We start from the raw sequence: 26,803 nt of genomic DNA, 5'->3' as shown, positions 1-26,803 counted from the left end.
GGGACATGACACAGGATATGGGGTGGACATCACTAAAACAAAGGTGATTCTCACTGCGGCGGGATCTTCTCGCGAAATTTCGATCAGCAACTTTCTCCTCCGAATGAGAAAATATTTTGCTGTCGCCGACCTACGTAGGGAGACACGATCATCATCATAAAATAAGGGGAATCGGAGCTCGCACGGAAAGATATAGGTGTTCGCTTTTACCGCGCGCTGTTCGAGAGTGGAATAATACGAGTATTGTGCCAGGCACTTATGTCTGATTTACAGAGTAGTCATCTACACGTAGCGCTAGATGTAGTGCTCTGCGGTTGATGGAAACCAGTGTGGTTGCTGTTAATTAGCGCTTTAGCGCTTTCGATAGAGAATCTGAGTCTGCACTGGTCAGCTAGCACGAAAATTACGCACAAACAACGCAGTAGATTCGCGCTGAGTCAGTCGCATTGCTACAAATGCGTCTTCCGCTAATTACGTGTCACCCTACTGTGACATCGGCGCAGATGAACGAAGTCCATCCTTCGCGTAGCGCAGTGGCAATGACGCCTACCAGTGTAGCGCTCAGTTGTGCGGTGGGAGCCCGTCAGTCTAGAGCGGCACGTGTTCTCGGAATCGGAGCGGAGTCTCGCGCGAGTGCTTCGGCAAGAAGGCAGTGGGGCGGAGTCGGCAGTCGGCAGAGGAAGCGTGGTCGTCGGCTGGAAGCCAGCTGGTCCGATAAGCCTGCCCGCGTCCCCTCAGTGTGTGCCGGGCGCCGCCGCCGGCGGGTTAAAGGTCACGCCGCGGCTGCGCGCTGATAAATACCAGGGCGGCGGCGCGCACGCCGGACTGCGTCGCCAGCCACACACCATGGCGCCGAGGTGAGTGCCGCACTGCATGGCGGACAGTGTTCCTCGCTCCATTAGCGTACGGAGCGCTGCAGTTAGCCTAGCCTTGTCGTGGCGAACCCTACTGGAGCGACACGCAGGATGTGCTACTATATTCCCAGATTCCTAGTAGGCTTTCACGGAATAGTTCGGTTCCATTTTCAAACGTCTGCCAGTTCTGGTTTTTCAGCATCTGCGAGACCCTTTCCCACGAGCCGGACAAGCTTGTGACAACTCGTGCTTCCATCCTTTGTAAACGTTTATTACTCCCTGTAAGTTCTATTTGATATGAGTCCCACATATTTGAGCAATATCCTGTGATGGCACGCGTGATTGTTTTGTAAACAATCTCCTAGTCTGAATTTTTATATTATCCTACCAATGAACCGAAGTCTGCTGCATGCTTTACCTGCAGATGAGTCTGTTTCATCGTTTCATTTTATATCCCTACAAACTGTTGCACCCAGGTATTTATACGTGTCGACTGATTATAATTGTGATTCATTGATATTGTAGTCATAGGATAAACGCTTCTGAGTTTTGTGGAATGCACAATTTTACATTTGTGAATATCTAAAGCAAGATCCCAATCCTTGTACCAAATCTCAATCTTATCAATATCTGACTGAACACCTGAATAGCTTACAATACTTCATTATAGATAATTGCATGATCTGTAAATAGTCTAAGGTTTCTATTAATATTGTCAGCTAGGTCTTTAATACACAACATTAACAGCAAGGGTTTCACCTGAAATTATTTCTACATACGTTGAGACTCTCCACCCAAGATAACATACCGCCCTGCCTAATGAGAAATCATCAATCCAATCATAAATTGCGCTCGATATCGCAAAGGATCATACTTTCGATAATAGGTGCTAGTGTGGCGCTGCGTCAGTTGCTAATGTACAGTCCTTATCAGTCTGCAGGGGGCGCAGTATTGTATTACCTGCAAGCACATTTTCTGAATTTGTTGGCGTGAAAGAAAATTCGGTGCAAGAAACTTTTAGCGATTGAAAAATACAGCTATCTTTATCGAATCACTTTATTTCTCCACTACGCGTTCCAGAGAATTTTATTTCCATCATCTGGATTAAGTTAATGTAATATACATGTTGACTTTTGTTTTATGATTTTTGATGGTAACCTATGGCACTTTTAGGAGAGAAAACAATCAGTTTCCGTATACTGAACGGAAAATTGACAGTTATTCTGGTGCTTCAATACGTAAATAGTAATATAAACATAACAAATTCCCGATTGCCCGTGTGCTTATTGTCTGGTTTTCGGATTATCCGTGCGTAGACCAGAGGTATCTGGGAAAATAAAAAAAAAAAAAAACACCAATGCTGAAGTGTTTTCTTACTATAATGAATATTTTCGTATGGAAGACAAACTTCTGCTTGAGAAGACGTAGATAACGAAAAAATCCGCGAGTGGTTAAATAGTGATGCCTATGAGCCGAAATTTGAGCCGCTAAGTAACGCGAATAAAAGGAAAAAGTAAATGTTCTTTAGAGGAGGAGAGTTAAGACGAAGTGATGGAAGAACCTGTTATCGCGATCACCGAGGCACTAAAATATGTTTGTGTTATTACATGTAAATGAAGTTACAGAAACAGAAAAAAAATTGATGCTATTTCTCTGTATTGAACTGAAAGTAACTGAACCGAAGAAATCATTGTGTTTTAAGTGTAATATTGTAATAAGTTGTCAGTTTCCACCGAGTCATATAATGGGCTTTCAAATATGACATTATTTTTAAATACAGGAAACAACAGTTTTCGGTTAAAACATGTGTATTTGGGTTATTATCAAGGTTTTCCCGTTATCTGTGTAGGCTCGGGAGCTTTCTACATCTTCCAGTAGTTTCTGGCTGCTTCTCAGAATTCTATCCGTAATCATGTAAAATTGAAGCCCGCAGTTGGGGTTGTCGTTCTATAAAGCATCTAGTGACGACTGAAAGGAATTTATATATGCATTGGCAATTCAATACAAGCAAACGAATAATTGTAAATGTTCAGATCCACATTGTAAAACTACTTTGTTTTCGCTCTCTGCACACAGCCAGTACCTATACACAAGAACAGCATATAGAAAAAAATTAACCTATGCTGCATGCATTTTAAATGAAACGATCAATATGTCTAGCGAAAATGTAAATAAAATAACCAATCTTACATATTTGTGTTTTTCTATCGAGAGTCATGATACTGTTGCCACAATAAAATTTTTCACATTCGGATATACATTTACACCAAATTTTTCTGTTATAACGCGTGTAATTAAAAATGTCAAACTACTGCTTTCTGTGTGAGTAAATGAGGATATAAATCACCAAATGCGAATTATGTTAAAAACATGTATAAGTCTGGGTTTCATTAGATTGTAAAATATTCAAAACAGGAACTCACACACGTAAATTATATGGACTGACCGTAAATAAATAAATAAATCTTAGTTTTCTTGATAAGTTGCATACCTTTCGATTAATACTAAAAATATCACAGTAACCTATGTTTTCACAGTGCACTATTTGTGAGGACAACAGTATACTACGATTTTTCCCCACTGAAGAAACTTCGACGTTATCTTTTGAATTGAGACGTGTTTGAGAAAATTATATTTTTCAAAGGGATGAAATGATCATTTTTTGAAGTGCACACGTGAAACCCAAGCAGGCACTCAATAGAAAAATGGAGGTGTACACTAAAAACGGAAATAGATTTCAAACTCGACAGCTAGAGTATCAATGCATAACACGACAATGTTGCTACTGGCCTGCTTAAAACAGGCTGCTACGACAAAAGCTCGTGTGTTGTTTTACATTTTTGTACCTACAGGACATTATCCATATCTGAAATGAAGATTTCCTAGACATAGAGATGAGTGGTCGTGCATTATAGGTGGAAATATTTGTAACTGTCAAAATCACCGTTTAGAAGACGCTAATGCATAAAGAGTTTACTTTAGTCCTGTCTTGGCATGAAATGAGCGCTTTCGAATTCTAAAATGCTTCTTGTATCTAACTTGAAACATTTGATCTTTTTTCACGGTATTGCTCAAGGTTCCCAAAACGTCCAAATTCGCGTGATGTTCAGATGTGGCTTTTTAGTTAACTGCACGAACGCCCACTGTATGGATCCAGAATTACTTTCGCTTACTAACGATATTTTGGACGAAAACCTGGCCAAAACCACAAATGAGTCGTAGCGAAATCGGAAATTCAGGTTGGTATAAAAGTCGTAAGAATAGGCTGGATGCAAGTGGAAGTGGCATATTTATTTCCGTCAGGAACTCGATAATGTATCGTCGGGATACTACAGATCCCGAGTGTGAAATAAACTATTTGAAAGTAAGCCTCAAAATTTGATACTACAACGTAATTGAGATGCTTCATCGGCCACCTAAATCAGCAGCTGTAGCGACAGAATGCTTCACAGAAGATTTAATCATCTTGCATAAATTTATTGACCGTCCCTCATCAGCTTCCAAGCTAGAAACTATGAGACTCATGTGATTAAAATAGGTGCCGGGGAGACGGATTCGTGTGAAATTTTTCTAGGTATCTCTTCTAAAAATTCTCCTAGGTAGTTAAAGAGGCGACTCCTGAGAATGCAACCTTTGATCTCCTGATCACAAGCAGACCCGAACTTTTCAATTTAGATTTACATCTGTACTCCACAAGTCATTTTAAGGTGTGAGTAGTGCGTACGGTGTAGTCAGTGACTGGCTGTTACACTATCATTTACTTCGGATGCCAGAACGAATGTGAAGAACATTAGGAAAACACTTACGGTTAACAAGGGCGACAAGAAATGGATTATACTCGTAAGTTGTCTGAACAATCATCAGCAAACGTTCATCTCTTAGACGGAAATGTGTGATATTAATGCACAAGATTCAACACTGTTTTACAACATGCTTCAGACATGTATGTGCCGCGCACGCTTGTGAGGGATAGAAAACTCCTGGAGTTGTCAGTAGTTGAATTAGAAAGTTGCTACGAAAGCAGAGAGAGCTTCATCAGAAATCAGAGCGTTTTTGACGAAGCCAAAGCTGACCGAAGCCAAAATGAGCGCGAAGATAACTTAGTGCGAAATCTAATAAAACCTGTAATCAGAAGAAAGAATACAGGCTCGGAATTGATTATGCGAATGACTTTCTGGAACATGCTTATTGTAGATCACTGAAGCAACGAAGCGTTCTAGCGATTGGGGAACGGCGCAGTTCGATCCCGTCGTCAAGAAGGACCACGTGACAAATGCACAAAACTGCAGATCTACATTTCTGACGCAAATCTGTTATATAATTATGGAATACTCTTTATGATCCTATATAATGACATTTTTGGAACTTCTATGATGAAACATAACTTACGAAACGTCTCAGCATGTACTTCTTAACGGGAAGACATTGTCAGATTTGAAAGTAACTTACAGCGTACCTCAAGGGGTTTTGCACGCAATTACTGCTCACTATACATAGAATTCATCTGGTTAACAATGCTGAATATCCACGAAATGGATCGCGGATTTGCGGATTAGGCTTTTGTAAATACGGAAGTAACAACGCCAGAAAAAGTTTCGTCAAACGAAGGAAGACTTGCAGAGGATCAATGCTTCGAGCAACGGCTGACAGCTGGTTTTCAACACAAGCAGACGTAACTAAGTACCCATAAACTTGCTGGAATACTTGTTACTATGCAACTGCACGATTGCCGAACAGACACTGGAAACATTCACTGTCGTGAATTGTCCACGATTACATGTACAAGTGATCAAAGCGAAACCACCACATAGAACTAGTTGTAGCAACATCAGATGCCAGGCCGATGTTTGCTGGGAATGTAAATCATCTACGAAAGATATATATATATACATTACAATACCATTCTTCAGCCTACCCTTGATAACTTTTCAACTGGAGATATACAGGGTGTTAAAAAAATCTCTCCGCAGTGCCGTATGATTGTTAGCCGCGCGTGCCGTATGATTAGACGAATTAAATTGTGAATTCAACAACAGGGGGTGGGGGGGGGGCAATTTCAACATTTAATGTGAAAATTTGTAAGCAAAAATGAATATTCAGTAAGTTAATAACTTGTATTTCACTGAGTTTTATTTCGGTATATTCACAGCGGCATACGGCACACGCGGCTAACAATCATACGGCACTGCGGAGAGACTTTTTGAACACCCCGTATATCAGAAAGGCTCAAGAATCACTATCTGATAAAAAGTACCCAGACATTTATAATAGACATTAATATGGGGTGTGTCTGTCATTCACCTTTATGGCAGCTTGAACTATGCTAAAGACACTTTCAATGAGGTACCAGAATATCTGTGGAGGAATGGCAGCCCATTCTTTCTCAAGAGCCGAAACCAGAGGAGGTAATGATGTTGGAAGCTCGGGTGTGAAGCGGAATTCCCGTTCTAGCTTATCCCAGAGGTGCTGCACTGGGCTCAGGTCGGGACTCTGAATAGGCCAGTCTATTCCAGGAACGTTGTTGTCCACAAATGATTGCCTCACAGATGATGCTTTATGACAGGATGCATTGTCATGCTGATACAATTAGTCATAGTCTCCGAACTGTTCCACTATTGAACACAATGCTCTAAAATATTTTCACATTCTTGCGCATTTAGAGTTTTATTAAGGGCAATTAAGGGACCACATCCTAACCACGAAAAACTACCTCCTCCATACTTCATGTTAGCACTACTCATGAAGGCAGGTAACGATGTAAAAGTGTTCGCCAAACCCAAACCTTTGCATCGAATTGCCACAGAGTCCAGTGTGATTCATCACTCCCGATCAGTCGTTTCCAGTCATCCACTGTCCAGTGCCATCGTGGTTTACACCATCCCAAACGTCATTTACCACTGAGTGTGGCTTACGAGGAGCTGCCCAACCACTGTGCCACATTCTTTTTTAACTCATTGGGCTAGCGGGACTACTGGTAGGAATTCTGAACTCATGAGTACTTCCTTCCGCTGATTTAATTCGATTTTTTCCAGCTACCCTCCCCAACGCTCGACGGTTCCAGTGCTTGAGGTCTACCTGGTCTTGGTTTAGCTGCGGCTGTTCCTTCGCGTTTCAACCCCAAAAATACATCACCAGCAATCGGCTTTGGCAGCCTTATAAGGGCTGAAACGTCCCTGATGGATTTGTTACTCCAGTAACACCCAATGCCTAGCCCTCGTTCGAAGTGACTGAGCTCTTCTGACCGTCCCAATCTGCTGTTACTTCTTTTCCACTGAGAGCATAATACTCCTTACCTACTTTGATACTGGCGGATTCTTCTCTCGTGACATGCACTGGTCAATTCTGCATTACGTAGGGGTGTCTGGATACTTTTGATCAGACTGTGTATAGAAGATGAAAATAAGAGCAGCACAGTTTGTAAAGCTTTCGCACAATAAGCGCGAGAGCGCTACCGAACCTTATCCAACTCCAGCGTTAGACGATTCAAGAGAGACGTTGTGCGCAACAGAAAAGTTTTATGGTAAAATTCCGTGAACGCCAGTCTTAAGTATTCCACAGATATCTCGTAGAAAGGTAAAATAATAGAAAATCGGCGTTACACGGTCTTACTTCTTGTGCACCATTCATGAATGCAACAGGGAAAAAGTGCATTGACAGTACAACGCGAAGCAACTCACTACACAGCGTAAGATGGCTTACAGGGCGTAGATGTAGACGCAAAGGTAATAGTCAGGTATTCCGTTAAAGAAGCTCGGAATTGGTTTCGCCGCCATCATCCCGCCAAGCAACATACAAGGCCTGTTTCCAGACACGGCTGTACAATGCGTTTTGTTGATAGGTCTCCTGCGCAGCATACTGCAAACAGTAAATACGTTTCTCGAAATTCAAAATTTAAGTGACACGAAATTAAATAATATATTTAGCATGTTTTCAATTCACGTTAAGACAAAATGAGAATTTAGATAAGCTAATTTTCTACAATGAAAGCTTGTCTCCCCTGTACAACATGTTTACTCGTTTCTGTTTCCAATGCCATTTTCGCTTTTATTCCCAATTTTAATCAGTTCTGTGGTTAGCAACGTTGACGTGGTAATTATGGTTTTTCAAGCTCTACATCTGCACCTAAGTCCTTCAGAATACATCAGATCAATGAAAAAACTTTGATGTAAGTGTTATTATTACATTGTTTCCATTTCATGGAAGAGACTGTTGTACAGTTCTTCTAAACAATAAAATTAACTTTTCGTAAGAATGACACTGTGACTAGTTGCATGGTTCCGCTACACAAAGAGCCTTTGAGATTCTGCCGCTAAGCCATATCTGTGTAGGCGCGTAGGACGTTACTTCCTTTTCCGGTGTTACACTGTTAGCATTCCGGTTTCCAAACGGACATGTCTGAAATACTTTCCCGTTTGGTCAATTTTGTCTTCACGAAACGTACGATTTGCGATTTTTATCAAATTATCATATCCGTGATAACTTGTCGACAATTTGTCTTTTAAGTTATGCAGAATTAATTAGTGAAACGTCTACAGCTATTTCAGTACTCTGTTCTTGATGTACAAACGTCATATATTGCTACTAAATATACACTCCTGGAAATTGAAATAAGAACACCGTGAATTCATTGTCCCAGGAAGGGGAAACTTTATTGACACATTCCTGGGGTCAGATACATCACATGATCACACTGACAGAACCACAGGCACATAGACACAGGCAACAGAGCATGCACAATGTCGGCACTAGTACAGTGTATATCCACCTTTCGCAGCAATGCAGGCTGCTATTCTCCCATGGAGACGATCGTAGAGATGCTGGATGTAGTCCTGTGGAACGGCTTGCCATGCCATTTCCACCTGGCGCCTCAGTTGGACCAGCGTTCGTGCTGGACGTGTAGACCGCGTGAGACGACGCTTCATCCAGTCCCAAACATGCTCAATGGGGGACAGATCCGGAGATCTTGCTGGCCAGGGTAGTTGACTTACACCTTCTAGAGCACGTTGGGTGGCACGGGATACATGCGGACGTGCATTGTCCTGTTGGAACAGCAAGTTCCCTTGCCGGTCTAGGAATGGTAGAACGATGGGTTCGATGACGGTTTGGATGTACCGTGCACTATTCAGTGTCCCCTCGACGATCACCAGTGGTGTACGGCCAGTGTAAGAGATCGCTCCCCACACCATGATGCCGGGTGTTGGCCCTGTGTGCCTCGGTCGTATGCAGTCCTGATTGTGGCGCTCACCTGCACGGCGCCAAACACGCATACGACCATCATTGGCACCAAGGCAGAAGCGACTCTCATCGCTGAAGACGACACGTCTCCATTCGTCCCTCCATTCACGCCTGTCGCGACACCACTGGAGGCGGGCTGCACGATGTTGGGGCGTGAGCGGAAGACGGCCTAACAGTGTGCGGGACCGTAGCCCAGCTTCATGGAGACGGTTGCGAAAGGTCCTCGCCGATACCCCAGGAGCAACAGTGTCCCTAATTTGCTGGGAAGTGGCGGTGCGGTCCCCTACGGCACTGCGTAGGATCCTACGGTCTTGGCGTGCATCCGTGCGTCGCTGCGGTCCGGTCCCAGGTCGACGGGCACGTGCACCTTCCGCCGACCACTGGCGACAACATCGATGTACTGTGGAGACCTCACGCCCCACGTGTTGAGCAATTCGGCGGTACGTCCACCCGGCCTCCCGCATGCCCACTACACGCCCTCGCCCAAAGTCCGTCAACTGCACATACGGTTCACGTCCACGCTGTCGCGGCATGCTACCAGTGTTAAAGACTGCGATGGAGCTCCGTATGCCACGGCAAACTGGCTGACACTGACGGCGGCGGTGCGCAAATGCTGCGCAGCTAGCGCCATTCGACGGCCAACACCGCGGTTCCTGGTGTGTCCGCTGTGCCGTGCGTGTGATCATTGCTTGTACAGCCCTCTCGCAGTGTCCGGAGCAAGTATGGTGGGTCTGACACACCGGTGTCAATGTGTTCTTTTTTCCATTTCCAGGAGTGTATCTGTACCTTGATATTATACAGGGTGGTTGCAGACAGTCTGTAAAGCTTGCAAGGATGCTGCAGGGTAGGTTGTCCAGCCGCTGTGGGCGAGCGGATCTAGGCGCTAGAGTGCGGAACCGCGCTGCTGCTGTGACCGCTGGTTCGAATCCTGCTTCGGGCATGGATATGTGTGATGTCCTTAGGTTAGTTAGGTTTAAGTAGTTCTAAGTTCTAGGGGACTAATGACCTCAGAAGTTAAGTCCCATAGTGCTCAGGGCCATTTGGTAACGCACTCCCGCGCAGTGGCGTCCGGCTCGTAGGTAGCCGGTTCGAATCCTGGTGGTGGAAGAAATTTCCACAGCTACTATTTGGCCGGTATGTAAAGGGGAGGTGGTGGCGTGCAGTTCCTTATTGAAGTCCTGGGCTACATTCCATATCTCCCCGCTTTGTTTCATTGCATTAGGGTTTGTGGTGCCGTTTGTCATCCGTCCGTTGTTAAGCTCTGCGAACAATTTCCTCCTCGAGAGTAGTAGGTTGTAGTCCGTCACTGGGTTTAACTGACCCCTTTATATTCACACATAACAACAAAACCCCAACTGTACACTGAACTAGCACTAATTCGTTGTCCGCAGCTCGTGGTCGTGCGGTAGCGTTCTCGCTTCCCGCGCCAGGGTTCCCGGTTTCGATTCCCGGCGGGGTCAGGGATTTTTCTCTGCCTCGTGATGACTGGGTGTTGTGTGATGTCCTTAGGTTTAAGTAGTTCTAAGTTCTAGGGGACTGATGACCATAGATGTTAAGTCCCATAGTGCTCAGAGCCATTTGATCCAACTAACTCGTTATCCGCAAGATAAAGATACACACCACTTCATGGCCAGAGGAAGCCAACGATAATTCATCTGCCACCAGGACCTTGCCCAGGACGGCAATGAGGGATTCCCGCATCTGCCCCATACGCTCATTTTCTAATTAGGGGACTGTCTTGACTTATATACATCCACGTCATGTATTCTAAGCATTACAATGGGACCCATTTTGATGGGTGTTTGGGCCATGTACTGAAGCACTTAGATTTGGGCCTCGTGTATATGTAGTGTCCGCAGCTCGTGGTCGTGCGGTAGCGTTCTCGCTTGCCACGCCCGGGTTCCCGGGTTCGATTCCCGACGGGCTCAGGGATTTTCTCTGCCTCGTGATGACTGGGTGTTGTGTGCTACTTAAGTAGTTCTAAGTTCTAGGGGGGACTGATGACCATAGATGTGCTCAGAGCCATTTGAACCATATATGTAGAGAACTGTAAATAACTAAGTGACGTGTCTGGCGTGAAGAGCGATGAGAAAATGCAAACGAAACGCACTGTCTCCATCCAAATATTCGCAATATGTCGATCCACCGAAACGCTGTGGCATATATCGGGTTAACATACAACTTTGCTAAATTATGTGCAATACTTTTCTATGTGTGGAAATTTAATCGTTTGGGTGAGAACCAGTCACACAGCATGGTAAACTCATGGATACCGACACCAGTAAGTAGTCGAACTAGAGATACCTACCTAGTAGCGTTGTGATCCCCCTCCCGCCCTGATGACGGCACCTATGGTCGTCGTATGTGCTCCACGAGACACCGAAACCTTCTTTATGTACGACTGCTCAGCAGTTGCCTACAGCTTCCTAAGATAGATCGAAATAAAATGAATTGTGCGCAAATCGCACTCCATGGTGTGTCGAATGTTCTCAGTAGGACTGAGGGGAGCTGACGTAGGTCAACCAACCATCCACATGCCCTTTAAATGCTCCCCAAACTATTATTACACAACTCGGGAGCGATGGGGTATTGCATTGTGTTGCCGAAGATTCAAATCTTCCGCTAGATGCTTCTGAGGTAAAACGGATGCTAATGATCGTACAGAAGATTCCCTTACAATCCCCCTTTAAGAGTACCCGCCACACGATCATGTGTAAGGGCTCTGCTGCGTAGTCAAAATTTTGTTGGCAGCTAGTTTCGTCTACGCTGTAGAAGTTCCGCTGGTAAGCCCTTACACATCTTCCATACAGTCCCAATCTCTCCCCATGCTATTTCCATATCTTTGGAGCTCTGAAGAAAGAAATTTGTGGCCTCAGATTTGCTTCGGACGAAGAGGTGCATGCCTGAGCACAATCATGGTTCCGTAGGCAGCAGTAAATATTTTCCATGAAGGCGTTGACCCTCTTGCCTAACAGTGGGTCAAATGTATTAATTGTTATGGTGATTACTTTTGAAATAATGAACAGTTTACTTACTTTTTTCTATTTGTCTCGTTTTCATTTGACTGCCCCTCATAATATGGCGGCTATGTTCGCAAAATCTGGTAGCAAAATGGTGCACATCGCTTCCACCCTTAGTGTAATTACTTAAAACAGTTCAGCGAGCTGTAATATTTTCGAGAGTAAAAAAGAGTATGAGAGGCTGTAAACAAGCGTCTAAATTTTTCTCCGTAATTAGACAACACGACAGCTTTAAAGGTTCCTTATGAACGCTTCATTTCGCTTCTTTTCATCCGTCCCTCTGCTTGCAGTGACCGAAACGCGGGCGGGTGCCATACTTGTTTTCAATGACTTTTTTTCGTTTCTTTTCCCTCATATCAAACGTCTTTTTGAATCTCGTTACTTATCAGCATTTCTGTGGTGTAGCCCGTCACTTATAAGTGTGTACTGAGACGCCTGAAGAGAAGATTAACAGGTCTACAAGTAACTACGTACAATTTCACGTTGCTTGCATTAATGGAAGTTTGACATCACAACATGTGCAGACAGTTGACACGGCAACACACAGATAACACAGAAGTTTTTCAAATGAAACAGTGGAATGAAAGGAGGGTGAATATTATCACAGCAAGATGATTAATGGGTTACAGATACTAGTTCTGTAACTTTATTTTTAATTTAGATTAATTTTTTGTTACGATAATCATTAGTGAGCTAATGACAAGTAAATAACTTTAGTGGAATATGACACTGGTCAACATCTTTTCTGGTGTAGGGATAAAACGCCACTGACCTGCTGATTCTGAAAATCCAGTTAATTTTTCGCGATCACCCTCTAATTTGTGGTTATGCAGGTTTTAAAATACATATGTGTAAAAGCAGAGACTACAGTGGTCTTTGAAAAAATTTGAAGCAGGTACTATAATTATAACATACTTACTGTCATACAATTACATTACTGTATTGACTTTGGCCTGACGTAGATTTTTACAATCAAACATTTAACACTTTTTTCGTGGATTATGATGATGGTGGTTGAGACCTTTGATGACAACTTCCTTCTGTGCGATGTAGATACTTCACGCTTCAAAAACCGCAGTAACCACTTAACAAAGTGTAGTTCCAGCTTCCTCTATAACAGCTTTCCCTCCGCAACATTTCTTGATAGAACCTCTCCCCATGCTAGTCACTAACTGCTGCCAAATTGCCCGGGAAGAAATCTCAAAGAGAGTGAAGGAAGTGCGTTTTCGAGATATTCTGCATCCAAGGTGTTTATAGTTCTCTATAAGATTTCCCACTCATACGTCACTGATTTCTACTCTCCTATTCCCTAGGGATCCTTCAACGACATCCATAAAAGACAACATGCTGCAAGCTCTGACTTAATTATCTTCAAAGTTCTTATCAGGCATTATTTTCCCTGATATGTGGCCCTATAAAAATCCCTTAATTCAATTTTGCATTCCTTAGTTCAGGGAACACTTAACGTAGATGCATGAAACTTTTACTACTTTAGTACATCCCAATTGCGAAATTCTTGGTAAGTCCGAGCTTTACATGCAGCAGGGGAAGGGGAACATTTTGAGACTCCATCAGAGATACATATTTCATACATTCTTTCCTCGGAACCAATTCTTCTCGTGGTGGCCTCTGTTTAACTGTATAATATTTGACTTTTGTACGGTCGTCCGAAAGACAAAGGAAACAATACTTTGTGAAACCAGTCTGTAGACTAGTGAGTAAACTTATTACCTTATACTGAGGTGACGAAAGTCATAGGATACCTCCTAATATCGTGTCGGACGTTCTTTTGGCCGGCGTAGCGCATCAGCTCAACATGGAATGGACTCAATAAGTCGTTGGACGCCCCCTGCAGAAATATTGAGCCATGCTGCCTCTATAGCCGTCCACCATAATTTCGGAAGTACTACCGTTGCAGGATTTTGTGCACGAATGGGCCTCTCGATGATGTTCCATGAATGTTCGATGGGATTCGTGTCGGGTGATCTGGATGACCAGATCATTCGGTCGAATTGTGCAGAATGTTCTTCAGACCAGTTTATAACAATTGTGGCTCAGTGACATGACGTCGTTGTTTAGGAACATGAAGTCCATGAATGGCTGAAAATGGTCTCCAAGTAGCTGAACATAACAATTTCCAATAAATGATCGGTTCAGTTGTACCAGAGGAATCAGTCCATTTAATGTAAACACAGTCAACACCAGTTTTCACAGTGCTTTGTTGACAACTTGGATTCATGGCTTCGTGGTATCTGCGGCACAGTGGAACCCTACTGTCATCTCTTACCAACTGAAATCGGGACTCCTCTGACCAGGCCACGGTCTTCCAGTCGCCTACGGTCCAACTGGTACGATCACGAGCCCGGGAGAGGTGCTTCAGGCGATGTTGTCCTGTTAGCAGAGGCACTCGCGTCAGTCGTCTGCTGCCATAGCCCATTATCGCCAGATTTCGCCGCAACCTTCGTCATACGTTCCACATTGATTTCTGGGGTCATTTCACGCAGTGTTGCTTGTATGTTAGCACTGACAACTCTACACAAGCGCTGCTGCTCTCGGTCGTCAAATGGAGGACGTCGGGCACTGCGTTTTCCGTGGTGAGAGGTAATGCCTAGAAGTTGGTGTTCTCGCCATACTCTTCACACTGTGAATCTCGAAATACTGAACCCCCTGACGATTTCCGAAACAGAATGTCCCATAAGTGTAGCTCCACCTACCATTCTGCATTCAGAGCCTGTTAATTCCCGTCGTGCGGTCATAATCACGTCGGAACCCTTTTATCATGAATCACCTGAGTACCAATGACAGATCCGCTAATGCACTGCCCCTTTATGCCTTGTGTACGCAGTACTGCAGCCATCTGTGTATGTGCATATCGATATCCCACGACTTGTCACCTCAGCGTAAGATAAGCATGTATTATCGAGTTGCCTTCTTTACAGTTAATAGCGTCAAGTGTCTCTGATAAATTAACGTAATTCTCTTCAAAGAGTAGCCTACAGGTACAGATGGGACCTTATTGTCATTATTTAATATTACGTCTTTCAGACTCGTCTTGAAAACGTCTGTAAACAAGGAACAATCTGTAGCACTACATGGAACGTTTAATTCTTTCATTAAAACTACACCTTCACTACAATGCTATATTTAAACAATGGTTCACATTAAACTCAAGAACAAAAAAGACACTGAACTTATTTTTTCCACACTGCTTTCGAACACAAAGCAATTAATAAGTATATAGTAAATCATACAACTGCTGTGATACTTAACCCTGACGTGAAGGACATTTTCTCATTTCACATTTTATGTCACATTACTATCTCGAACTAAGTTTAATACTCGTATTTACTTTTTTTGTACAAAAACCACTGCTGACCAGCGTAATCGCCATGTCGATGACATAATCTGGCGGTCGAATCGTTACAAAAAGCCTTCCACTCCTCCCCATCCCCCCTCCCTTTCTCTCTTTCTCCCCCCCTCTCGCTCTTTTTCTCCCCCCTCTCTCTTTCTCCCCCTCTCTCTCTTCCTCCCCCTCTCTCTTTCTCCCCCCCTCTCTCTTTCTCCCCCTCTCTCTCTCTTTCTCCCCCTCTCTCTCTTTCTCCACCTCTCTCTCTTTCTCCCCCCCCCCCCTCTCTCTCTCTCTCTCTCTCTCTCTCTCTCTCTGTCTCACACATACACACAGTTCAAATAGCCTGCTAAGCAACACAGTGCTAAACAATGTTTGCAGTCTTCATCCCACGTTGCTCTGTGCATGTCCCGAAATTTTGAACTTTTCACATTTGAGATTAAACTAAGAGCGATAAAACAATGCATTGCAAAATATATATAAGTAGAGTTATTTTTGTGCTGACAGTGCACATGTTCCTGAGTGTGGTGGATACGTGAATAAATGATCCTATCCGTTGAAACACAGCGAGAGAGATGGTTCCTCCTTGACGTACTGGACTTTTCGGATCAATTCCCAGTACTGTGTTTTTGTTAAGTTTTCAAGTGATTCCCCGATACGACTGTAAGTGAAATTTGAAATTGAATCAGCGCTCCAACCATGTTTAGGTGCGGCGTAGTGCCTCCTTTCTAATTAGGTCTACAGTCATGGAATGTAAATCGTGGAAGTGTTTGCAAATGCGTTTCGATGACGATGTTAACAACATGCTTCGCAGATGAACAATCCTACGCACATTGCTGTTACTGTTAAACCGTACTGACGTCCAGAAACAAGACGGAAGCAGTCTTGCCCAATACGATTACTTCCTTGTGTTAACCCTTGCCCATTTGGTGACTCATTTCTATTCATCATCATTGTCACACACCATCTAGCGTCTATGATTCATTAATTTTGTTGTTAGGGTTTCATATCCAGCTAGCCACGAGGTGATTAGCGACAGAGCATTAGCTCAGTCTGAGATGGTCAGGGGAAATAATTCTCTTGGAACTATCCTGGAGGGTTGGTGCAAATGGCTCTGAGCACAATGGGACTTCACTTCTGAGGTCATCAGTCCCCTAGAACTTAGAACTACTTAAACCTAACTAACCTAAGGACATCACACACACCCTTGCCCGAGGCAGGATTCGAACCTGCGACCGTAGCGTGTCCTGGAGGGATTTCACCTAATCGTTAGGGATCATATTAGGTGGTGGTGTAATCAATTTTGCCTAGCGTTCCGAAATTTATTTAGAGATCCTGTATACTACGGAAAACCTAAATGTATATTGATTAGTACATATCAGAACACCTTCCTCCCGAAGATGAATAGAATGTCCTGCTCATTTCACTATCTCAGCTATTATTTTTATTATGACAACAAAACATTGTTTATCAGTATTTCTATCGTACTAGCTGAATACCCGGCGTTGCCTGGGGATGTATTTATTCAAGTCTTGTTTTAGTCTATTTCCTCCTTTCTCCCCTCACTTTACATCTCCTCCTCCCACCTCTTACTGTTAACCTCCTCCAATCTCACTCTGGGTCTATGTTCTCATGCCCCTCTATCTGTCTATCTGCCGTCCTCCCTTCTCTCTCTCGGTCCTTCTTCTCCTTCCTCCTCGTCCTCACCCTCTCGCAGCCAATCTCCTCCTCCCACTTCTTGCTGCCAATCCCCTCCTCCCTTCTCTCAGTCCATCTCCGCCTCTCACCTCTCTTCATCTGTCACCTCCTCTTTTCTTTGGCTGTCCATTTCATCCTTCCCCTCTCTGTTAACCTCCTCCTCCCCTCTCCCTGTCCATCTCCTCCCCTCTTATCTCTGTTTTTCTCCTGCTCCGCCTCCTTTATGTTCATCTCCTCCCTTGCCCTCACTGTTCATTTCCCCCTCACTCCTTTCTCTTTCCATGTCCTCCTTTCCCCTCTCTCTGTCTGTCCATCTCCTCCCACCCTTCTCTCTCCACTTTATCACTCCCACACCAATAGGAGGCTGCTGGTTCTTACCCCCACAGTATTTCATTCCGTATAGTAAGTAATATGTGTAGCAAGATTTGTTGAAATCGATCCAGGGATTTAGAAGGCGCTCTTTCCCTCTTGCTTTGGCCGCATACGCACATGTCACATATATTTAAAATACTTCACACATATTTGTACATATATTTTACATGTATCTCTAGCGAATTTCGGTCTACAATTTCGTTTTGGTTCAAATGGCTCTGAGCACTATGGGACTTAACATCTTAGGTCATAAGTCCCCTAGAACTTAGAACTACTTAAACCTAACTAACGTAAGGACATCACACACACCCATGCCCGAGGCAGGATTCGAACCTGCGACCGAAGCAGTCCCGCGGTTCCGGACTGCAGAGCCAGAACCGCACGGCCACCGCGGCTGGCTAATTTCGTTTTCAGGCAGCTCAAAGTTTATGACGTAGTATCTCCTGAGTATGTATCATACGATGATATACTTTTGCAGGTACGTCCGCTGGTGTATGTGGACACTGTGAAATGCGTTGCGAATAGAGTTATTAGTAAATAAGTGATAAATTAAAATGTCACGTCTTATAGGGAGGTTTTACTGCACGAATAGCGAAAACTTAGTAAGAGATAAACTTTTTTTCTTTGATCATTTTGTGGAAAGTGTCACTGAGAAAAATTCTCGTAAATATTTGAAGTTATGCGTAAAGTTGACTGACAGTCACAAGTACTCCCGTTCTCAAGTACTGGATGAATATAGTCTGGTTATCTGCGCGTCATGAGTTCGTATACTACTTCTTCATCACCACTTCCACCTCTTTGAGCGGTAGGTAGTTATTACTCTCAAAGTGGGTCTCTCCAGACAGAAAGTGATGTGTGTGCCAAGTTTGGATTAAATCGATCCAGTGATTTAGAGGGAGATTTGGAACAAACAAACATACATACATACATTGTTATAATATATATGGATTTAGGAAACCTAATGTATTACACACCATAAAGATCCAATTTCAACACTTACGTGTTTATTTCTGTTAATATCCTTCCCAGAAAGTACAAACGTGACTTAGGAGTTAATCTGGTTACAAGTTTTTCAAGATCTTTGAGCTTAAAGTTTGGCAGTTAGCGTTTTTGCGACAATCTTAGATAGAGCCTAAAGTTGGATAACTAGAAAACGAGCACAACAGAACACAAATTCATCGATAAGTTAAAACATTGTGGCCAACTGCTTAACAGCGTGTGGTTCACGTTTGGTATTGAATACAGCAGCGATTCTGTGTGGTATGGTTTCGACAGCTCCTTCGTAGGTTCTCGGAGGTATGTGGAACCGGGTGTCTATGCACAGATCACACAATTCTCGCAAATTACACTCCGGTGGTTCGAGGATACGGAGTTGGAGCCGGAGAGCGTCGAAAATTATTTCCACTGGGTTCACGTCAAGCGAATGTCTCCGGTAATCAATCCATTGAGGACAGTGGGACAGCAGCTGGACATGAAGTACTTTAATTATGAAAATTGAAGCCGGCCGCTGTGGCCGAGCGGTTCTAGGCGCCATTTTTTTTAAAATTGAAACCAACAGTTCTACTGTAATTTAAACGTCGTTTATTCACAACATGCTACCAGTTTCGAAGCGAAAAAGTGTTATCTTCAAGCACCAAGCGTTATCTGCCATCAACGTACGAACCACAATGGCAGGGACCAACTGAGTCTTCAAATGGAAACAATAAAACTTACTTAGCTTGTTACGCCAGCATGTGCAACCAACAAAGTCGAGTGCAGCGGGAGTTACGTAATCCTGTTGATTTTGGCTCCGTTGCACTAGACTTCGTTGGCTGGCCTGAAGATAGCGCTTTTCGCCTCAAAACAGGTAGCGCGTTTTGAATAAACGACGTTTGACTTACAGTACAGCTCTTGGTTTCAATTTTTATTGTTCAAGTACTTGAAGCAAATTTGGTGGCCAGTACATCAACTTGAGTTTATAACACTACTGTCCTCTACTACTATACCATAACCTCAAAGCTGAAGGCAGTACGTATAATGAAATTATTCTTGTTCAAGTAATTATAGTATGAAAAAGCAGAGCCGTGTTACCCTCTGAGAGGAATTTTGTTATGTTGACCGTGTTGTACCTAACGGAGGTGGCTTATCGGAAGTGAAAGTCAGAATCACGTAAATATTCAAACAGTAACAAACAATAATTTACTTATCCACACTGTTCCAAGAATAAACCAAAAACGGTCGCCAGCCTAATTAGGCATGAGAATGATTAACATCCTTGTTTAAGAAATTAGTTATGAGTAACTTTAACGGACAAACACAACCTATATTTTGCCACACGCGAGTGCAATGAACTCTGACACCTGTATATGTTAATGTTAATTTTCGAGTTGACAGCTAGAGCACAACAAACTATCTGCATAAATATAACAGATAACGATACACACTACCATCTTCAGGACTCATTCAAAGTGGTTTCAATAACATTACTATTACAGTGCACTGTAGAATCATAAATTGGACATAGATTCAGTGTTACTTTTCAAACATTTTTCTAGCTGACATAAAATTGTAAATGTAGTTCACTGCAAAATTATGAACTGGTCACAGGTTAAGTCTCTCTCAGCTCAATACTTTTCTATTTAGAATGAAAGTTAAATTGAATTCACTAATAGGTTGCTTCTCACTGTCTTTTGAATAAAAGAAGTTACTGTTTTCATAGGTAGTGATCTTTCTATTAATTGTTATTTATCAAGAGCATAAAGGATAAACTATGGATCCTATTACACTGTTAATATGCACTTTCAATACACAAGAGAAACAAGTGCTTAGCTAGCACGAGTATATAACTTTCCACAATTGCAGTTTTCAACTTTTACTACAGTGAAACACGAAATTGACATATTTGTAAGATACTGATTCACCTTTTGCGATTTACAGCAGGCAACAATGTGATCATTTACTAAGTAAAACTTTATAAGCCTCAGTTTTAAGAACTTTTAATTTTGAAGCTGGCAACAACATATTAATAAGCAGTTTTAATAGAAAAATTATTTTCAGCAAGCATCGTTTACTTTAGTTCACTCTCTTTCCAGATTAACTTTAACTTTCTTTTTACTATGTTCAAGAGGCATTAATTAGTTAAAATACTAGGCTTTAATGTTCTTTCAATAAGGACACTCGGTAATCACTTTCATACAAACGGAGAGGAACCTGAGAGGTGTTATGATAAAGAAAAAAATCAAGGTAGATACATAAATTCAGTTATAAATTACCTTATATTTGAGCCCACTAACACATCCAATAAGCTGATCCTTCACTGTACATTACTATAGTGTTCCATTACAGTGATTGCGCAATGTGGTGGCGATTGCATGTTGGTAGGTGGATTTGCAGGTAGAATTGCTGGACGCTGTCATTTCTTGGTGGCTATGATAGATACCAATTTCAGAATAGTTCCATCTCTTTATCCATCCATCCGAGGCATTGAAAGGCATCAGGAGAAGCCTCTTTCGGAACCAGCACAATATACAGATTTTACATGGGCAGATCACAGTTTGGTAGCTTGTCCCCGATAGACTCTTGATTCCACCATTTCTACCTAGGCCAACCACAATTTGCACACGCTACACAGTTTCGTTCCCGAGGGGAACCACAACACTTTTTACATACAAAATAATTAAGAACCCTAAGCGAAGGTCAGCAGTTTACATAACAGCAACCAAACGTATTAAATAAAACAGAACATTTGCACATATTGGTAGTTCTACACAAAATTATTTAAATAAAATTATTTAATTTTAAAGATAACCAAAGAGATTATATGACAAAGACAAAACATATAATTTCCTCATAGATTACACTTCCAACACTCTCAAAGACATCAAAGTTTTTACAAAGAAAGGAGTATAGAATTTTGTGTTTTTGATTCAATCCAACAACATTTACAGATAGTCAACGATATAACATTAAATAAAACAAAAGGCAAAATAAATCAGTAGAGCTATGGTGTTAAAAGTTCACTACCAAGCTCTTCAAATCACTGTATCACGAGTCTGGCATTGTGACATGCGACACTTATCATGCTGGATGAGGTCATCGCTGTCGAGGCAGACAACAAGCATGGAGGGATGGAGGTGGTCCGTAGTAATGTTCATGTAGTCCAAAGCTTTCATAATGTCTTTGATTACTAACACAGATGTCATGAAAGGCCAGGTGAATGTCCCCCATAGCATAATACAGCCCCTACCGACCTGCGTCCGTGGTGTGAAACATGTTTCGAGCAGCCATTGACCTAGATGACTGCTCATCCGCCGATCGACTTGGTGTAATAAGAAATCTGATTCATCCGATGGTAGTGATATGTATAGGGCCCTCAACAGCGAGGTCATCACCACCAATACTCCACTAACTGTATAGAATTTGGTTTCGTTTTGAGAAAAATATGCTCCAATAGGTAAGTTATAAAATGTAATCCTTAGCCATCCTGGGAATCACTCAAACTCAAACTTTCACACAGAACACAAAATGACGTACGCTTCAAAGCAATCTGTGATTAAAATACACATACCATACCCACACACACCTGAAATAGTGTAACAGTGATCTGTGCCTGGTTGGGCAATGGGAAAATAATAGAGAAAGCAGTCATCCTGGAAACATATTAAGATCTTCTGCCAGAGATACTATTTAAAAGATCGGAAATCACACAGACTGTTTAAAATATGGATCACATTCGATGTATGACATCCTAAAATACAGGGCAGGTCATCTGGTAAGTTGGTTTTGCAGCCCGATTGGCTTGGTATAAAATGACCCCGTTAAAATCTGGTGTACAGATGCCTGTACGCCACAAGCAATGCATACTGGTGGATCCTTATCCTAGAGAAGGAATCCATGCGTCAGAGGACATGGCCCTATCCGGAGGGGCGTTAGAAGCACATCCTCCCGCATCAGCTGCCGGAAGGAGGACTGCCACTGTCGCGTCCTCGGTTTCACCGACTACGGCTTGTTTTTTCTCAATCCTAACCGCTCCTTCTCCCACAGACACATGATCTATTGCCCCAACAGCGAAGTAACAGCATTTACAGGAGCAGCAGAAATTTTGTTAGCTAAACAGGCATCCTTAGCTGCTTCATCCTCTGCATCATTGCTCATAATGCCCATGTGCTCTGGTACCCAACAATGACACCTTTTTCCCTGCCTCTGTTTGTGGAAAAGGTTATCGTAGATCAACTGAAGATACTTTCCTGCTGGTTAGCTGAAGTGGATAGCCTCACGGGCACTTAGGATGTCGATGCAAATAAGGAATTTGGTAACACAAAGACACTGCATCTACTCCAACGCCCTAAATATACATATATAGCCGATGGATTTTCTCTTCTTACACCCATTACTGAAAACGGCCTCACAGTCACAGTGGTCGGATAAAATTCTGTAAAACATCGATTTAAAAAATAGACTCGAATAAAATTATTTTTCTACATGATAAATCTAAAATATTTCTGGGTCTTGGGTCTCCGTATCAACCAGGTTGGCGAACGACTCAAACCTCGATGAAGCACAGAGACATGATCCGCACTAAGAGCCAGTAAGTCCTGCCGTGGAATGCAGGGGCTGTGTGGTGGAGAGTATAGGCTACATACATCATGAATGCCGGTTGACGAGCCGGTGTTTACCAGCCTCGACACAGAGGCTGGGAATCGGATTTGTCCTGTATGCTCACGTTGAAAACTGAATTCCATCATGGTGTACAGCATGGATGATCTTAAGAAAACATGACCCAGCAGAGCCGTAAACGGTGCATCCATAGTCAAAGCGAGATCACAAAAACATCTTGTAAAACTGGAGCAGATATAAAATATTCGGTCTGCTCTCCATGACTTGTAGCGGAAGTGTTCTAAAATATTCAATTCTTTTAAACCTCTGATCTTAATATTCCTCAGATGTGGTAGCCGAGTCGGCCGCTCATCAAATGTGAGACGCAGAAGCCTCACTGACCATTTAAAATCGAAAACAACGTCCCTTATTTTAAGAATAGGCAGGTTGAAAGGACGATAACAACGGTTGAAGCAAACACAAACACATTTGTCTGAGGAAAATTTAACTCCTATGCTATCTGCCCACTCTTCAAACCGTTGTATAGTTATATGCAACTGACGAGTGCTCGTTGCAAGGTTAGAGGAGGAGCAGAATACGGAAAGGATGTCCGCAGAGAATGAACATCGAACGAGAGACCTTACCTTGGGCGTAATACCGTTAATGACAACAGAGTCACATTTAAAACAGAGGCCTGAAGAACGTAAGTCTCTCACTCGAATCACTCGGGAAAGAGTATCACCAATTCGGCATCGAAAGAATCGTTTGGAAAAGAAGGACTGTATAAATATTGTTTGTCGGCCTCGGAAGCCCCATTTATGAAGCTGAAGCTGTCAGATGATGTGATGCTTCCAAGAAGTTTCGGAGACACTCTTTAGATCGAATGAGATACCTGTGAGGCGCTGTCGGTAATGGGAAGATCGTTGTAGATCCGACCAGGTGACATGTTTCCACTGATCTACGGCCCAGTCTCGATCTCGTCCCCATTGCAGTCCCAATTGATGATGTTTGTTCAATACGAGAACATGTAAGTGTGGTCTGTTGCGGAAAACCTTGTTCAATAATGTGTTCCAAATGGTTTATTCTGGAACACTTGTATCTCGAACATCATTGCGCTCTGTTCTCAGATACGCCAAGGCAAAGATAGGAGGGTAAGTGGATGGGACAGAAAGGGAGCGGGGAGAGGGTTATGAGGGTTATTTTTACATACATCAGTTAACAAATTTCTCAACTAAATTTTACAGAATTAAGTAGCATGAAAATTACAAGTTATGTCTAGCACAGGATACTTTCATTTTCTTACCCACTTGGATGGCCTTTGCGTCCTAACCACCTGTGGAAAACATTCCAGCCAGGAACGGCGCCCAGTCGCAGGTAACCCATACTACTTGCTGCCGACAGCAAATCCGACAAGGTTCGAGAGTCCACAGGTAGGACAGGCCACCCACCCCCCTGTGGGTCCAGGGGTTAGAATAGGCCCGAGGTATCCCTGCCTGACGTAGGAGGTGACTAAAAGGAGTCTCACACATTTCGGCCTTTATGTGATGGTCCCCTGTAGGGTTTGACGTCCATTTTTTTTAAATTTTCTCGAAGAGCGAGCGAACTGGGGAAGGACGCCTTACGTGGTGCATAGTGTCCATCGTGTGCTGAGACCTCTCGCATCCTTCATCGACGTGGATCTCCACTTCTGCTCATTCTCCAGCTGTTAGGCGAGGTCACCCTCCTGGGTGCGTTTTCCTCCATCCTCTGTGAAGTATCGCTTTCTGTACTGTCGACCATAATGGACTTCTTAGCTCATTTGCGCCTGATATCCGGCACGGTAGCCAGTCCGTCGTGGTGGGGCCGCCATGTACCCTGTTGATTGTAGCCCCCTGACCACACTGGGATTGCTCTGCTGATGCCTGCGTCGCTAACTCCCCGCGTATGCCAAGGAGTAGATGGCCATGATCTTGGGGCATCGGGACTGCAAGCAATGGCCATCCTGCTAGGTGACTTTCGCTGTGGCCGGGTGCCGCCCGTGGGGAGGGCCCCTGGTCAGAAAGGGTGGCATCAGAGCAGACAGGCCATGAAGCGTAGCATGTCATCTCTTTTTGTTGGTCAAACACCTGCAGTCTCTAAGCGGTCAAGGTCTAACTTGGATGCTAAGAAATAGGACCTAAATCCCCCCCCCCCCCCTGGCCACACCATGGGGGGAACGCCAGGCTAAGTATGGCAGCGATGCTTATTCACCCCAGTACCTCGTATGTATGAGAGTTGATAGGGAATCTTTCTTGTTAATGAAACCTCAGTTTTCTGTGGAGCATCTAGAGGACAAGTTTGGGGAGGTGGAGGGCTTGTCCAAAATGGTGTCAGATTCGGTCTTGATCAAAACAGCATCCTCTGCCCAGTCATGGGCACTACTCTCTTGTGACAAGCTTGGGGATGTTTCTGTTTCCATCACGCCCCATAAGAGCTTAGATATGGTCCAGGGTATTATATTTCACAGAGACCTTCTTCTGCAGTCAAACGATAAGCTGCACGTTCGCTGGGGTCCAAGGCATAATCAGGTTGCCACCGGTGCTTTCATATTGGCCTTCGACGGTGATACATTACCCGAGAAGCTGTGTCGTAAAGCCATATATTTCTCCCCCGATGCGGTGATTTAAGTGCTGGAAGTTCGGCCTGCTGTACTTCCAGCGTCACCTGTCGGGATTGCGGACGTTCTTCACATCCCAATACTTCCTGTGCCCCACCTCCCATCTGTGTCAACTGCTGAGAGCACCATTCGCCTTGCTCGCCAGACTGCAGGATTCTCCAGCAAGACAGAAAAATAATGGAATACAATACCCTGGACCGACTGACCTACACTGAGGCTAAGAGAAACTATGAGAGGCTACATCCAGTGTATATGACGTCAACCTACACCACCGCTACGACAATGGTTGTACCACCTTCCGTTCAGCCACGTACAATTGGCTCTCTGAGCCGTCAGACTTCACCTGCCCCCTTGATGGTGGGGGGCACTTCCCTCCCGGTTGCTCCTGCACAAACTACTTCAGACCTACTTCAGGAGCAACACCCCTAAACTAACCTTCGGGGACGTCAGTCGCCACTTCCCAGCCACAGAAGCGTAAGTCTTCTTCGGCTCCTCTCGCCAGGAAGGGATCCCTTGGGTCACTCCCTTCCCAGGTTCCTGCCAGTGGCAAAACTGACACCCACCAGTAGCTGAAGAAACCACAGGTAGCTGGTTGTAGGGCTTCATGGTCCTCCTCAGTCCCTGAGACTGAATCAGTGAAGCCCTCCCAGCTGGAGAAACCTAAGGAGCAGAGAGAGCAACCTAAAAAGAAAAAGACCTCTAAGAACCAACGCACTGCGGTGGCACCCATACCACCACTACCTACAAGCTCTGTGTCTGAGGATGAGGAGTAGATTCTGGCGTCTGCTGAGGACTTAGAGCTCACTGGGCCCTCAGACACAATGGATGTCGATCGCACATGTACTCATCTGGTGGCAGCAGGTGACCCTGAATCGTAGACTGCCTCATTGAGTGTTTCATGCCTTCCGAGTCTGACGATCACGTAATCCTCGAGTGGAATTGCGGCGGTTTTTTCTACCACCTGGCTGAGCTGTGGCAACTGTTAAGCCTTACACCTGCTTACTGCATTGCCCTTCAGGAAATCTGGTTCCTGGCAATGTGGACCCCTGCCATCTGTGGCTATAATCGA

At 43.7% G+C, this 26,803-nt stretch overlaps 1 protein-coding gene across 1 annotated transcript in view; it reads left to right on the top strand.

Annotated features, from left to right (window-relative positions):
* The first annotated feature begins 565 nt into the window (after nt 1-565).
* LOC124555252 (aminopeptidase M1-C-like) overlaps nt 566-26,803 on the top strand; it is a 476,812-nt gene continuing 450,574 nt past the window's right edge. The window contains exon 1 of the mRNA XM_047129117.1: nt 566-857. Coding sequence (XP_046985073.1) covers nt 847-857 — 11 coding nt within the window. The 5' untranslated portion in view covers nt 566-846. The remainder of the gene's footprint in view (nt 858-26,803) is intronic.

This window comes from Schistocerca americana, chromosome X (assembly GCF_021461395.2).
Source record: "Schistocerca americana isolate TAMUIC-IGC-003095 chromosome X, iqSchAmer2.1, whole genome shotgun sequence".
Lineage (NCBI taxonomy): Eukaryota > Metazoa > Arthropoda > Insecta > Orthoptera > Acrididae > Schistocerca > Schistocerca americana.
This window is presented reverse-complemented; position numbering and strand designations above follow the sequence as displayed.